The following is a 16,202-nucleotide window of genomic DNA, read 5'->3' on the forward strand; positions in this document are numbered from 1 at the left end:
TTGTACCGTTACGGAGGTTTCGTAATTTATGAGGGAAAAAGAGGAAAACAAGGAGAGCCCGGTCTAGCTGTAGGTGTCTAATATTGTACTGGACATGGTTTAAATGCACTGCCTTAGTTTTAAAGTAGAACGTTTCATGTGCAAGGATATCATCATCTACGAATGATTAGATTGGCAAAAGTGTTGCCCTTAGGGGTGGGTACTGGTACGGTGTACCCATACAAAACCGTTTTATCTTCGAGTTAGTGAACCGGTCTGAAAAAAATGGACCTGAAAAAATTAGTGGACCGGATTTTGGACCAATAAGAAAAAGAACAGATTATACCAGCACTACAGCAGCAGGTGTTTACTTGAATTAGGGTTTACAGGTCTAAGAAAATAACAAGAGCAGGTATAGAGGAGAGGTAATAGTTATTTTTTTACTATTTCTACAGTCAAACTTGGTCTAGGTTAACAGTAGCCTGGTTACCAAACCCCAGCCCGATCTCAAGTATCTATCGTGCAGGGGTCTGGCCGGATGACATAGGCCGGGTTCTCAATTTTGCACCTTATAGTGGGCAAAAAACTCCACCAATAGAACAGCAGCAGGATCAACAGGAGGTACTACACCCCTACCATGATTGGTTAATGACCCCCAACTGTATTTTTTTAATCCATAACAGTGGCCACCAAATACCTGATTCGCTACTGTGATAGCCTGCTGACCAACTGTGGTGTGTTGTAGCTGGCTACCTGTGGTGTGAGTGGTCATAAATCCTAGGTTCTCCTCCCTCTGATCAAGGGCCTTCGAGAACATTTCTACAGCCATCCTGCCAGACCCCAACACAAAAGATATTTTTGAGGTTGGCGTATGGTATCCAGGCTAGGTTAACAGGATACTCCACCAACCATTGTTTTGAGTATCACCCATTCTCAAGTTTTGACAAAGAATTGAGTCCAAGTAACAAAGTTTTGTTCACTGCTTACATGTATGACTAGAAGGATGTTGAAACTGTAATACTGGTTGTTTTTACCTTGATAGGGAGATGTTATCATCAGAGGCCCAAGAGGAGCTCCTGGTGAACCTGGATCTCCAGGACCTGCAGTAAGTTACCATTGTCTCTGTCCTGCAAGATTATTTACTTGTATACTTTCATATACCTGAATAATACAACTTTCAATGTAAATTTATTCTGCTACATTTTGTATACTGCAAGGTACATTAGGGAGATCAATTCAGTTACCCTCGAAGTTCATAATACATGTATTGAGAAAATGACATTGTGGCTATAGTACAATTCCATCATAATATTTCCTTTGTATGTCAGGAATTTAGAACAGTGACAAGGTTTTTTTTTTTTGGTGACACCTCTGGGGTGGAGGCTTGTCTCATCATTGTGTCAAATTCTTTACAGGGTCCACCCGGTGTTGATGGACCAAAAGGGAAGCCAGGCGACAGAGGCTTTCCTGTAAGTAGAATAAGTTTGTTTACCATATGAAATATCTCTTATATTTTCACTCAGTTGCAATCTGGCAATGCATATACTTGTTCAAATTTTTTCATGATCCTTTATTCTAGACCCATTCATTGAACGCAACTTTTCTTTCATAATCATTGCAAGTATGTGTTTTGATACATGTGTTTCTGTACCCTCAATACTAGGGACCAGTTGGATTCATAGGTGACACAGGCCCTGTTGGTAGCCCCGGAGTTCCTGTGAGTAGAGCCAAATAGAAACTAGCAAATGAAAAAAAAGTCATTATTGTTAAATGATAATGGTCAATATGTTCATGTAGGGTATCTTTCCTTTTGACCCAAGACACACCACTGAAAATATTGTATGTTCAACTCTACTTAGGGGAAATGTACTCTTATCTCCCATTCAAAATTGTCTATTTGATGTTGTATTCAAGTTCATCCAACAGACAGGTCGTTTTTAGTTTTAGTTGATTATATAGCCTTATTTGATTATTCCTAAGTTTGTAAACCAGCTGCACGTTCACTCTGTTACTTGATTCCTTGTTTATTTTCACGTCGTTATCATTATCTTTTGACTATGTTATTTAGTGTTTGTTATTTTGTATGTGTGTCCTTATTTTTGTCATGTGTAAGAGGAGAAGACTCGGATAAGCAACTTTGCTTTTTGTCAAATCCTCGTTAAATAAATGTGAATAAAAAAATTTAAAAATGGTCAATATCTACTTATGATATTAATGATAAGGCACAGTGCTCAACTGCATACTGTTGTATTTGAATGAATGTGGATTGCGTTGCATTTCTATACAGGACAACACTAAGTGACTATAAGGCATATTGTTGCTATTTTTCTTTGAAAATACACTTAATGTTGATTCAAATATTCCTTGGGCCTAAGGCACATTCCCAAACCGGAGCCCAGCCGGGTAGCTTTTAGGAACGAAAAGTATGATATAAAAGACACCAAACTACACAAGACGTAAAGAGAATAGCCTGTTGGTTCCAGAAATAGTCCAGTTAAGGTGCATTATTTAGTTATATTTTTCGTTTCCACAAACAGCCCGGCTGGGCCCCGGTAAGGCAAAGGCAAGTTTATATGGACAAAGGCAAACAGTAGATATAGATGGTACCTTGACTTTGTGTTCAAATCTATTACAGTAATGATGTAAGCAATTTGATATTATCTGCCTATAGGGTATGCCAGGCCTTGATGGAATACGCGGTGAAGATGGTGATCAAGGCGAACAGGTAAAATTACCATCGCTGTGGGGAGATCAAGATTATATATGTGTCTGTTTTAGCTCTATGTACAATGTACTACTCACTGTCAGTCAGTCTATACAGACTATAAATCATATCTGTGCAAACAAAAATACAATAGCTGATTCAATTTTCTTGTATTTTCAATTAGTATATGGTCAGAAAAGCTGATTACATTATTTTAACATATAACAGATGTTGTAATATCCACTAAAATTGTTCAGAACAATGTATTGTGTGTCCTATCACTCACTCACTCACTCAACCTCATTAAGTTGTTTTACATGATTCTATAGCTATGTGGTTCGAAAACAGGAAAATGGTAACATTTGCATAGAATTACATTATAAGGCCATTTCTTCATCAGTGATTATAACAATAAGACTTTTTCTACCCTAGGGCCTTATGGGTCCACCAGGAGTCAGAGGTATCAGAGGAAGTACAGGCAACGTGGTAAGTACATGTTCTATCCTATTCCTGTCTTCCAACAGTTCTGGATTTACAGTTCTGGGTGACAAGAAAGGCAACTGTCATGTGTTCATCATTATCATCATCTGTCGACCAGGGGGGGGGGGGTTATTTCATGTGTGTTACAAATGGAAGTCAAATTGAAAATACATTGAAGACAGATGTTTTTCACATTATGGAGGGAGGATTTTGCAAACCTGCTATGTTCAGTTCCATTATGATTATATAATCGAATTTGTGGGATTGATTACTCCATGAAATTTTGAATATTGATCACAAGTTTGATTTCCTACAGGGAAGTCGAGGAGTTATTGGAATGCCAGGGGCACCAGGCAAACAGGGACCAAAGGTAGGACACTCTCTTTTCTGTAGATGGATACTTATAAAATCATCCATGTTACGACAATTGTTTTGACCATTACTTACTGGACTTGATTGTACAATGTAGATAGATGGGATTCAACATGATATTGTGATTTTAGGCTGGACTCGGGGGCAGAACAATGATTTACTTTGGCCCATAGTAGTGCCAAAATAATAATGGGGCAAAACCAAGAACCCGACATGTGACATGCTAGGGTACACTAACCCATAAGGGTCTCCATTTACTCATGCTCTCTGTTCCGACAGAAAATATACTCCAGAGTTACTTTATCTCCGCCCACTCACCGCAAGGCGACATTAAAGATTTTTCTCCTCTGCTTGTTGATTGCTGATACTGTCAGTGTCCCTGTCTGTTTGTTAGTTGTTCTCACCAAGGAATATTGTTTGGGTTTGATGGTAGCCTTTTCCTTGAGCTTTACTTTCTTATATTTTTCTTATAGGGGGAAAAGGGGGATGCTGGTGCACCTGGATTACCAGGCACAACAGGCTTTCCTGTGAGTACAAGTCATGTATTTCCTACTTCTGTTGGTTCCAGAAATAGTCCAGTAAAGGTGTATAATAATTGACATGGGCTTAATGTTAATCATGTAGTTTTTCAAGGTTTTTTGTCTTGTACATTGGTGTTTCATTACATGGTTTTTATGAGTTCGCATTTGTTATACTGTTATTATCTGCCTAGATGATTAAGCTGTTTGTAACCTTGAACAGATACAAATGTACATAACTACTTTCTCTGTGATTTTGTACCCTAGGGCTTTGATGGCTTTCCTGGAACATGGGGACCAAAGGGAGATCCTGGCAAACCTGTGAGTTCAAAAAGAAGTTCGAAAATTACTTAATATATCAATTCTGAAGCACAGTAATGGCATGCTGGGGAAACCCCTTCCCTGTCCATGGTGCTGAAAATGAAATCTAACAACATTCTGAGTAGAAGACTTTATTTTTTCCCTTTGTTATAGTACTTTTTCAATGTATTGTGTGTCCTATCACTCACTCACTCACTCACTCACTCACTCACTCACTCACTCAAACATATAGGTACTTATGAATGTCCCCAAATGTTGCAGCTTTGTTTCTCCAGTGTAACATATTGACATAACATTGCAGGGTACGGTCGGTGTCCCGGGTACCGCTGGGCAGCCAGGCAGGAGGGGCAAGGTGGGGTCTGCTGGCGCGCCAGGGGTCAAAGGTAGCAGGGGACCAAGAGGAGCAGAGGTCGGTGCAAGAAATCACTATTTCAAAATAAGAGAACATGTAGAAAGAAAAGGAATTCATGTCATATAATGTCTATCAATAAGCGAGGTACTTTTTTGCTCATTTTTAGATTTAAGTTTGCATGGCTTTTCTTACAGCAGAGCTTTATTAATTCCACTTTCTTGCCTGACTAAAATCTCGCTTCTAGCGGCTGGCCCTACAGTTGCCACCACCTATAATAAGAAGGGTGGTCATTAACCCCAGCCAGCGAGAGATTGTGTAAACACAAGCTACTTTACATTCAAATGATGAAAGTTGAAACAAATGTGACTTTTTTTTGTCCGCAGGGAGACGAGGGAAACCGTGGCTGGAACGGATTCCCTGGCCCGCTGGGTATCAAGGTGAGATAACCATTTCAGACATTTCTATATTCTGGTAGCAAAAATTAAAAAAAAAAAGCAACTTAGTCTACTAGACAGACCTGTGTAATGTGTAGGAAAAAATTAAATGCAATGTATTTTTGCCCACAGCTGGTTTTTTTAAAGTTTATTAGAATTCAATGCCTCATGCTGACAGTTTTGAATGGTTTGTTCTCAGGGCACTGTAGGTGAATATGGTTTTGACGGAAGACTTGGACCCAAAGGCCCTCCCGGGAATGAAGGGTTAAAGGGTGTGAAAGGTCCTTCTGGTCCAGATGGCAAGCCAGGTCCAGAGGTGAGATATCCTTCCCGGTGTATCTTTATCTGACAGGGTTCTAGCCGGCATCCGTCCTTCCGCCATTTGATGAAATTTTGCTGCTGAGGGCGGACATACATTTTGCCCATTCCGTCCTCTATGATGGACAAAAACGTTAAGACATTAACACAGATGCTATTGAACCAAGCAGAGTCTACAAGCAAAATCTGCCCCTAAAAATGCCAGAGCAAGCGTTTCAGATGGTCTAGATTTCAAAATTTTCCCCTAGGATGTAAAAGATTTCAAAATCCAGGGGTCCAGAAAAAATTCATGCTGGCTAGAATACTTGTATCTGAATCACAAAACATAATACACTACACAAAGGTGCAAAGTTTGAAACTGTATTACAGCGAAATAAACATTTGTCAACATTTTTTCTTTTGTAAGGGTTTGGCAGTAGGGATCAAACTTTAAGAAGTGATTTTTTTCCTGATATTAATGCATCTCTCAATATCTTTTTTGTAAGTTGTCATCCTGCACATTAACTAACATGTTTTTGTCCATTTTTTTTTTTCACAGGGCGAAAAGGGAGTAAAGGTACAATTTTTGTTTTCCTCTTAGATTGACATTTTACAATCCTCTTTTAAAAATTACTGTTTCTTGAAAAGAAGAGTTTGCATGTATAGACTATATACAACATTGTCTTGTTTTGACATGGTGTCATGGGTCTAAAATTACATATTACATATGTGTATTACATATTATATATGCGTAATTATGATACACTTTGAATACATGTGGGTGCACTGTATAGGGTTGAGTTGTTCAATAGAATTTGTCCTAATTTTAATTACAGGGTGACCGTGGAACACCTGGTACGCATGGCTTGCGGGTAAGCTTGACTTTAATTATCTTTAATTATTAAGACTGAAAAAATTTGATTGTTATCAAATAACATAATGGACCCAAAGGTTTTATTTTTTCTATAATCCTTTATAATGATGAAGGTAAACTCAAAATAACATTTTCTTTTTTGCTTTTCATGATCAGGGTGCACCAGGACCTCCTGTAAGTACAACATATTATGCATCAATTTGGGTCTGGTTCAATTCTTAATCTGTCTTTGTAATATTTAGCATATTATACGACATGGAATTATCTGATTGATGTCTAATTTTAATTCTTTGTCTCCTCTTCAGGGAAGACCAGGCCCTCCAGTAAGTATAAGCTACAAGATGCATTTATCATAATCTGTGCAGATACTAGTGTTTTTAGTAATGACATACCGTATTTTATGTAAGTATGTACCCAATTAAAGTACTAGTATTCACTCCTGATTTGGGGCAAAGTCTCAGGCAGATCTATGGGACTGAAATGTAAAATGTAAAAACTCAAGTTTCACTTCTTAGACAACACCAATGTGTATGTTTTGAGCCCTTCCTAGAAAGAAGTTCCACCTTGCTTTATTTTAGGCTCTTTTACCATTTATCTATTCAGTAACCTCAAATAACGTAATTTATTTATTTATTTATTTATTAATCTTTCAGGGTAGTCCCTACAGTTTTGTAATGCACCCCATCTTTGGCAACAAGTTGTAGTACCTTTTCAATTTTTAAAAGTTTAAAAGTGCGTACTATATTCCGGAAAATACAGTATTAGTCATGTGTAGTTCAATGCTTTAGAAATATGCATGATTTGTGGTATCTTCTACGTATACATGTATAACATATAGTAGCTACATGTTGCTGATAAACTTAACTGAGGGCTTTTTTTTTCTTTCCACCAGGGCCCAACTGGGACTTTTCCCTCACTATCTGTAAGTATATGAACATTATATATACTACAACAAAAGTACAGGTCTTATATTAAGTTACGTAGAATATTGTACATTAAATTATCATAAGTTACGTAGAATATTCTACATTTACATTATCACTAATCCATTATTGTATTAGTAGCATCTTTGATTCATTTCACTTAATATATATTTTTTTCACCACTGTTTGCTTTACTTTTAAGCTGTTAGTTTATTTTATTCTTGTAGGCTTGTACAGATCTGCATCTAACATAATGATTGTGTTTGTTTACCATTTACTTTGTGTTTCTGCATAACATTTCAAGCAACTTAACATTTTAAACAACTTACGATATTTGAAGTATGCAGCACATTTAACGCTGGTTCACCTTAATCCGTAGGGTAACCTGTATCCGTTGTTTTTGAATACAGGTTGTATTTAGGGAAGTCAGGTGAACGGTGGTTTCAAACTGCAATGTTTTGAAAATATCACAATTGTAAAACAACCGTCCTTCGACTTGATATCCCAGAATACCCTGTTTTTAGAAACAATGGATATAGGTTAACCACCGCATAAAGGTGAATTAGCGTTACTATCTCAGCATTTTCTGATACATTTTATTGTCAAGTACATCTTTAATTTCATGTTCCTGCAGACCTCAGAGGAGTTTGATGCCGCCATTAAACTTCTCCTACAGAACACACAACGGGAGTTTGACATTGAGGTAAGGGGGAGGGGGGCGTGAGGTGCTGCATGTCAAACCACATACAAGTGACAGAATGCACCAATATTTGCTTGCACATCGGTCTGTAAAAGTTTGCTTTGTGTGCCTGCTTGGTTTGTTTGTTTACCTTGCATGTCTTGATACTCTGAGTGTCACATTGCAAGCTATGACATAAAAAGTGCACAAATCCACTGCTCTTGTCACTTTGCGGGCCTGCTAATTCATTGCTGTCTGCCATATCCTGCTTGGAGCAGTAGCTTGTAGTTTATTAAGCTTGTCACCATGTAACTTGTACTTACTATATCGCTCTTAAGCTTCATTGAAAGGTTAGCAAAGTGCTCTCATATCATCGCTTACGTTAGTTTTACACTACATTTGTTGCAATGTTACTATGCTAGCTTCTTGTTGCTGACTTCATAGAGTACTTTTACATGCATTAGTTCATAGTAGGACTGTTGAATCATTCAATGTTTTGTGGATCATGGTTTGTTGTGTTGATGACATATAACAATGATCTTGATTATCATAGTCAAGTACATGAGTTTCACTATAGTTAAATCATTAAAATTCATTGACTTTCACAACATGATTGCCACCTTCTAATGCTTTTGATTAAATCATAAAATGTATCATATAAGATTTTCGCATGGTGCGTTATGAACGTTAACTTTACTACTGAAGTAGCCAATATTATATGAAAAATAATATCAGTAACATCACGCAGAATATTGTGCCAATAGTACCATTCCTGCTAACTATCTATTTAGTTCACAGATCCAGGCTCATTGGTTTTGTTCATTGTAGAAATCCATTGATCATCATTAAGTTGTGAGTGTTGCTTGTTTCATCATCCGTAATGACATTCCATGTACAGTACTGCCACCTAACATGTTTCCATGTTACTGCAGGTAACTTCACAATCATCTCCCCCATTATGTCCGCTCTAGTGACAGGCATGTGCATGGCCCTGCATGTAAGGCCAGGCCTGGCATGTGCCTGGGCATGTTTGGCTGAATTATGGCATGTTTACAGGAAGAGCAATCGGGCTCGGGCTCAGGCTTTGGATCGGGCGCGGGCTCCTTCCTGATTAGGAAGGCCGACCACATTGCAAAGTTGACCAATCTTACTCATGCAGCATTGTCCCATGTTCCGCAGGTGCCTCAAAGGGACCAACAGCAAATGGTATAGCAACATCTTCATGCCTTTTCCATTTGATTGTGTTTCCCTTTACTAGACAGGCTGACTGGGAAGAAACTGTCCATCCTGTTGAATGGTACAGGGTCCTAACCAACACAGGGTTCTAGGCAGCGTCCGTCCTTAAGTCCTTCTGACGGAATTTTGCTGCTTGGGATGAACAAAAATCTTCCTCTATGATGGACAAAAGTCGGTTTGTAAAGACATTAAAACAGATTAAACAAGCAAAATTTACCCCTCAAAATACAGGAAATAGCATTTCAGATGGTCTAGATTTCAAAATTTTCCAGGTGAAGCATGCTCCCAGACCCCTCCTAGGAAGGATTTCCAAATTCAAAATCCAGGGAATGAAAAAAAATTCAAGCTGTCTAAAACGCTGAACCAACATAAAGAAAATTTTTTGTGAAAAAAAAACACGGCTAAAAGTACAGGACTACCTACATTTCTATAGTGGTGTCTAATCTCTGCCATTTAATGATGGATGTCTCTTCCTTACTCAGCCATGGTCTCCCTTTCATTGATCCCTGCAAATGTTTTACTGAATGTGCTTGCCTTCTTTCAATACACTCTTTCTCTGTATATTTCTACGTCTTTTTCTTCTTTCTATTGACGAAGCCACGTACTTGTGGATTTTGTCAGCTCCATTCTTTTGCTAAGCCATTTTTTCAGAGTAGCTTTGTGTGTGATGTACATGTATGTATCATTTCAAAAGACTTAGACCATAGATTATGCTAAAATATTGACGGAATCACTGAATTATATCTACAACGAATTCTCTTTAATACTGGTATGATAAGGATATCTTAAATTTGATTTAAGCAATGAATTTTACATAACTTACTGCAGAATAGAATGAAGATTTATTTTAAACCCTACCTAAACAACATGACAGTTGTAACTCATTAACAGTGACTGTACAGAAAATGTTAGTTCACCTTTATCCCTGGGGTAACCTATATCTGGCCTTTTTAAAAACAGGGATATTATACTTAGGGATATTAAGTCGATGAATGTTGGTTTCAGATTAGAATATTTTCAAAACTGCATTTTGAAACCACTGTTCGTTTGCATCCCCAAATACTCTGTGTTTTTTTAAACAACGAATATAGGTCAAACTGCAGATAAAGGTGAAGTAGTATTAATGCCTTTTGGATTGAAGTGAAAGTTTTGACAATGATGTAACAAGTTCAACTCTTATTTTGCAGCATATGGATGTTTTTGAAACCCTCCAGTACCTCACTTCTTACATAGAAAGTATTAAGAATCCTCTGGGCACAAAAGAGAACCCTGCGAGAACATGCAGGGACCTAGTGGACTGCAAGTACAAGAGAGATGACGGTGAGTGTTACAGTGGAGGAAATGTTATGATATCTATCATAAGCAAAATTGGGGTCATGAGGCATACCTGAATGGTGTTTGGCCCTGAAGCCAGAGGTCCTGGGTACAAATCCTGTCACAATGCCAATCTTATGCCCTTTTAAAACCCTTAGACTGCCAAGCCCGGATATATCCGGCACACATATACATGCCCTGTGTGCCACGCCCGGATATATCCAGGATAGCGTATTCCCCCAAAGTACCAGCTTCGTGCGCGTATAGCGCACGGACTTCGAAAGTTAGGAACTTCGGCCTTGTTCCAGGGGTTATTTTTGGAGGTCAGCGGCCAACCCTGGCATTGATGGCATTTTAAAGGGCTGGAACACTGGCAGTTTAAGGGTTAAAAGGCACTTTACATGACTTTCCTTACTCCAACAAGGTGTAAAATTGGGTTCCTGACTTTGGTTGGGGAGGTATAAGGTGGTGGGAGGAGAGGGTAAGGCTACGCCTTCCAATGCCATAGCCTACACATTGAATTACGATCTATTGCCCCTACGGCCTAACAAAGGCCATGGGACTACCTTTACTTTTACCTTGAATTGATTGGAGGTTATACATTTATTTGTGTTGGGATGACAAGAAAGAGATCATGAGAATAGCATGGTATCCAAACCCTCTTTACAGCTGCCATATCTCTTTCTTGCTCCCTTCTATCTGCAGAGAAGATGAGAGAGACTCGGCTGCTATAATAGTTTTGGATGACAGGCTACATGATAATTCATCATTTGGAAGGTTGCAAAGCAATTTGACAACTTCAAATTCTTACATTTTTATGCACCGGTATTTCAAAAATAGAAGCAAACCAATCAAGAAAGCATATTGGTGTGACCTATTTGATCCTAACTACTAAGTAACAGTTTGGTTTATGACTCCTCCAGGCATTATGGTTGGGTCACAATGTTGTAGTTTTTAGTTTCTCTATGTTGATACACTGTTCTTACACCCTACAGGAAAATATTGGATTGACCCAAATCTGGGCTGTTCCACCGATGCCATAGAGGTCTATTGCAACTTTACATCAGGTGGACAAACCTGTGTTAAACCTGCCACACCTGGAAGAGTAAGACGCATCTTTTATCTCTTCTTAATGTGTAATCTTGTATGACAATAGACCAATCCCAAAGCCCCACCCACCTCCATCAAAACACAAAAATGGCAAATATAATCATAAGATACTTGCAGCCGCTCTCTCATTGGTCAAACCAATAATTGTTGTTCTGTCATTGGTTGAACTTCTTACTGTGATTGACAGTCAGGATCTCGGTCTATAAAGCTATGCTGGTAGATATATGCCCCTGTCCTTGGTGCTGAAACTGAGATCTAACAACTTTTCTATGATAAGAGTTGAATATTGGTCCTCTTTTTGCTCACTATGCATCTAAATTACGATGAGATTTAAAGAAATATTCACATACATCTGTATTATAAAAGTGTTATAATAATTCTATAAGAATGTCTTTCAATATTGCAGTACCATTAAGGATACAGAAGCTTTAATGTGAAATATTTTGCATGCAGTTCCATATCTACATGTAGAAATTAACTGAAAGAAACAAATGTTTGTAACACAAGCAGGGCAGTATCTAAAAAAAAAACACTAGCCACAGCATTTTCTGTAGCTAGATTGTATCGCATAGAAAATTTACAAAGGCCATGTACATAGTTGAAATTGACCATCAGCCTGTTAAACCTATATTTAGGACTGCCTGCACTGCCATCAACTCAAAATCATCACGAACACTCCATTTCCATAAATCACTTCATACTCAAAGGCATTTACAGTAATACCTGTGTAGAGCAAAACGTGGGGTTGTTTTGTCCAATGACAGTTGTCCCTTTCTTTTCAGTTTAACTTCACCATAGGGAAAGTTCAGATGAACTTCCTGCACTTACTGAGTGCAGAGGCAGCACAAGTTGTCACCGTCCACTGTAAAAACAGCCCTGTATGGAGAACGCCACACAGAAGTATTCCTGGGGTCAAGTTTAAAACGTGGAGCGGTCCTGTCTACCACTACGGCGGGCCGTTCCAACCAGAGGTTTTAGAAGATAATTGTATGGTAAGATCTTCATGCTTGTCTCTTTAAGCCAAGCCAAATGTCAATAATGGCAAGAGTGTGATACAGGAAAAACTCATGTGAGGACCAAGAAGAACTTTAATCTTAAAGACTCTTGCATTTTAAGTATTCTATTGGACTGCAGGTGGCGCTGTGTTCTACATTGAAATGTATTACCCTTGACTTTGTATTGTGAATTGCTTGCAAAATGTACAACTATGACTGAAAAGACACACACAGCCTTAGATTCATTTCTTATTGATGAAAGTCGTTGAGCGCTCTGTCAACTTGATTCGCCACAGCATTGCCTCCAACGTTAACCATGAATCTTGTTTGATGTTTTGTGAGTAATGTAGTTACTTACTTTTATTCTGATTATTTAGGGCAATGTAGTGAGAACAGTTCTATGATTGTTGAATTTCAAATGCACTACTGGTGTATAATTGTTGTATGTTTGTTTGTTCTTTGCAGAAAGAAGATGGTAAATGGCACAAAACCAGATTACTGTTCACAACAACAGATGTCCACCACCTACCCATCTCAGATGTTGTTATTCCAGAGGACAAAAGACTAGGTCTCCACTACAGAATAGAAATCAGTCCTGTCTGTTTCATATAGATATACAGAGAGAGAGAAAATATTATATTGTGTCCGATGTCTCGTGGCCTATATCTTCAAACATTTCCAAGATCAAAAGATACAAATGAAGTATGATTTAGAATTATACTGCTGCAGTAAGTCCTATACAGAGTACAAAATGGTAATATAGATAGTAAAGTGGTCTTAATGCCCCCTTAATTAAATGACATAATCTGTCCGTCATTTTCTTTACATATTGTGACTTTCTTTTGAGACAAAAAGCCCAAATATCTGTTTTAGTGATAACTGTAAAATGTCCCTTTACAAAAATATGTCTTACAAAATTATTGTATTAGAGTGATGTTAAGGGGGGAAATTTTATTTGTGACTTGATCTTAAGAAGAGTTAAACTTATCTGCTGGCAGAGACAACTTACAGATGAAAAAGTATGAAAACCAAGGAGGTTGGCATCAAGTAAACATACCTCACTACCCACTCAGTATTTTGTTCTATACAACTCAACTGGGTGCCGATTGCTCTTTCCCCGTCACAAATGGTGCTGTAATGATATAATAGTCTTTGTAATGACGGGGAAAGGGGTAGCACATATAAAGTACCTCTATCTGAGTTTTGGTATGCAAAAGATTGTAATCTTTGACAGAGAAGCAAAGTGGCTGGCTATAGGAATAGAGCAAGGAAAAGTATGATATGCCGGTCACTTTGCATCTTTACACACTCAAGCAGATTATTATGCAAGATTAATATGTGAAAATATCATATTGGTGCTGTACAAGTACGATCACTCTGTAGTATGGTCTAGCCACTTTCTATCTTTGTAAATCATGCACTTCAAATCTCATGGAATACCTGACCTGTCGTGTAAATATCATGTTGTTGTTTTTAATTGGCTACGATATTGCAAAGTACATGACAATGTTTTATTGGTTCTATGTACCATGATTTTTTATCAGCAGGAATTTATTTTTATTTTATTACTATGTCAATACTGTCATTGTATAACAAATGCAAGAGTTTATGGAGTGAGTTAGTTTTTTTTGCTCTTGCACGTGGAAGCTGTTGTACTGCAGGGAACGCCATTTTACCGGCTTTGGTGCTGCGTCATCGTTTTTAAAGAATACTTGAAAAGAAAATTTTACCATCTATAATATACCTTAATATGTACGTTTTTAAGATGCCTATGAAAATTGTAATTACGCCTATACAGGTTATGTTTATGTCCAGTGTATTGAATATTGATATAAAATTTGTTGGGACTCGGTAGATAAAGAGATGATCATTGCTGTTAACGTCGACAGATTTTTCTTCATACAATTTCGAATAATAGTACAGTACAGTTTTCAGATGCATGTTGTTTTCTGTTAGCCTGGAATCCAGCCTTGTAGGCTTTGGTCCATTCCCGAAAGTTGCTAGCTAGTGGAGTGGCGACCTTTGGGAGCTGACCAAAGTCAGCAAGGCTAATTTCCAAGCAGATCCTATGGTGCCAGAAGACAGTATCAAAGCTGGCAAACGAGTATAGCCGGCCAAAGGAAGTCAGACGGGCATACACCCTCTTTGACCGGCTTTACTCCTCTACCGGCCTTTGATACTAGCTTATCCTACTGCAGGATCTGCTTGGAGATTTAACAAGGCAGGCTAGATTTCTGTACTCAGCTTGGTTGAGTGTAGATCTGAAGTAGAGGTGCACCAGGCCAAGCTAAAGGGGTATCTCTCTGGGCTGTACTACATTAGCAGCAACGCTCTGTCCTAAATTGATTTGTTGTTAGCTTTAACTTTATCATGGGAACACCATGCAAAACGTTCAGGTATGACTAGAAACACCTTTAAATGAAAATAATTGAGCGCTCTGTCAACAAAACAAGATTCGTTTTTGTTTTAATGAAAATAGTTCTCTGAGTGCTCTGTCATCAACAAAACACAAGATTCATCGTGTTTTTTTTTAAATGAAAATACTTGAACGCCCTGTCAAATCACTTGGCCACAGTGATGCCACCAAGGTACCACAGCAGCAGTGAGATACCCCCACGAGGTAGACTTTATACATCCTACTCAATGTACACAAGGCTGCTGTTATGTTGGATGTGAGTGGCATACTTGCTGTAGGTGATAAGCTTCGCTACAACCGCCCCGGTATATCTGCCTGTAAATCAGCTACAGCCATGGAGTGTTGTACATGTTGTAGCATTTTCTAAGATCTCCATATTTCTATAGTCCAGGCTTCTATATGTTGTAAATAAGGTCGGGAAGCCTTCTCGTTCTCTGTACAAGTAGGCATATCACTTTTATGATTCCACGTTATGAAAATACTGGCTGTTATGAATAAAACACGGAGTTATGAAGAAGAAAATTTTAGTCTGATCACTGTTTCTGACTTTTTCCCCCCAATATGAACATTGAACCCGAAACACAATCTTTTTATACTCAGAAAGTACCTTCTCTTATTGGCCCCTTATGTAGCTAGGTTAGACAACACATAGGAACACACATCAGCAAAATTGAGAAACAAATGGCCTGTCCATCTGAAAACGTTTTCAAATTGGCTTCAAAGTACCAACATGGAGGCTCTAAAAAGATAAAAGTTGAATAAAACACGTAAAAAGAATGAAAGCTGAAATAGTGTGTATCTCATAGCTTTATTACACGATAATAGAGAAATAAATATCCCGGTATCTGAGTTGTCTGCTAGTTGAAATATAACAGATGAATCTGCATTGAGGCTGTCCATAACATACATTGTAGCTTGCAGTCGCTCGTTTGCCGAAGAAACGCGTCTGTGAGTAAGGCTAGTCATTAGCGCCACCTATCTGATTCCTATAGCTTGACAGGCGAAAGCCGCAGATGACGAGATCAGCACCAAGGCCAGCACTACGAATAGTTGGACATCATCCATCTTTCCGGGCTCAACGGTAGATCATGGGCAATAGTCTCCTGTAGTTTTTGTTAGAATCAACGATGTTTTGTATTTTGTTCAGTAAACAAACTTTACCGGGGATTCCCGACAGTCGGTCACATTGATTAGAGTC

General features: G+C 38.3%; 1 protein-coding gene across 1 annotated transcript in view; it reads left to right on the forward strand.

Moving 5' to 3' along the window:
• Window positions 1–15,526, forward strand: part of LOC118421184 (collagen alpha-1(I) chain-like) — a gene marked incomplete at its 5' end in the record, with an annotated part of 73,947 nt that extends 58,421 nt beyond the window's left edge. Inside the window, 23 exon segments of the mRNA XM_035828346.1 lie at window positions 34–69; window positions 1,022–1,084; window positions 1,395–1,448; window positions 1,643–1,696; window positions 2,651–2,704; window positions 3,116–3,169; window positions 3,480–3,533; window positions 4,009–4,062; window positions 4,321–4,374; window positions 4,676–4,783; window positions 5,110–5,163; window positions 5,360–5,476; window positions 6,017–6,034; window positions 6,294–6,329; window positions 6,488–6,505; window positions 6,637–6,654; window positions 7,224–7,253; window positions 7,889–7,957; window positions 9,113–9,139; window positions 10,357–10,489; window positions 11,479–11,588; window positions 12,376–12,585; window positions 13,054–15,526. Of these exon segments, the coding sequence (XP_035684239.1) occupies window positions 34–69; window positions 1,022–1,084; window positions 1,395–1,448; window positions 1,643–1,696; window positions 2,651–2,704; window positions 3,116–3,169; window positions 3,480–3,533; window positions 4,009–4,062; window positions 4,321–4,374; window positions 4,676–4,783; window positions 5,110–5,163; window positions 5,360–5,476; window positions 6,017–6,034; window positions 6,294–6,329; window positions 6,488–6,505; window positions 6,637–6,654; window positions 7,224–7,253; window positions 7,889–7,957; window positions 9,113–9,139; window positions 10,357–10,489; window positions 11,479–11,588; window positions 12,376–12,585; window positions 13,054–13,200 (1,572 nt within the window).
• Window positions 15,527–16,202: the final 676 nt, after the last annotated feature.

This window comes from Branchiostoma floridae, chromosome 8, assembly GCF_000003815.2.
Source record: "Branchiostoma floridae strain S238N-H82 chromosome 8, Bfl_VNyyK, whole genome shotgun sequence".
NCBI classification, from domain to species: Eukaryota; Metazoa; Chordata; class Leptocardii; order Amphioxiformes; family Branchiostomatidae; genus Branchiostoma; species Branchiostoma floridae.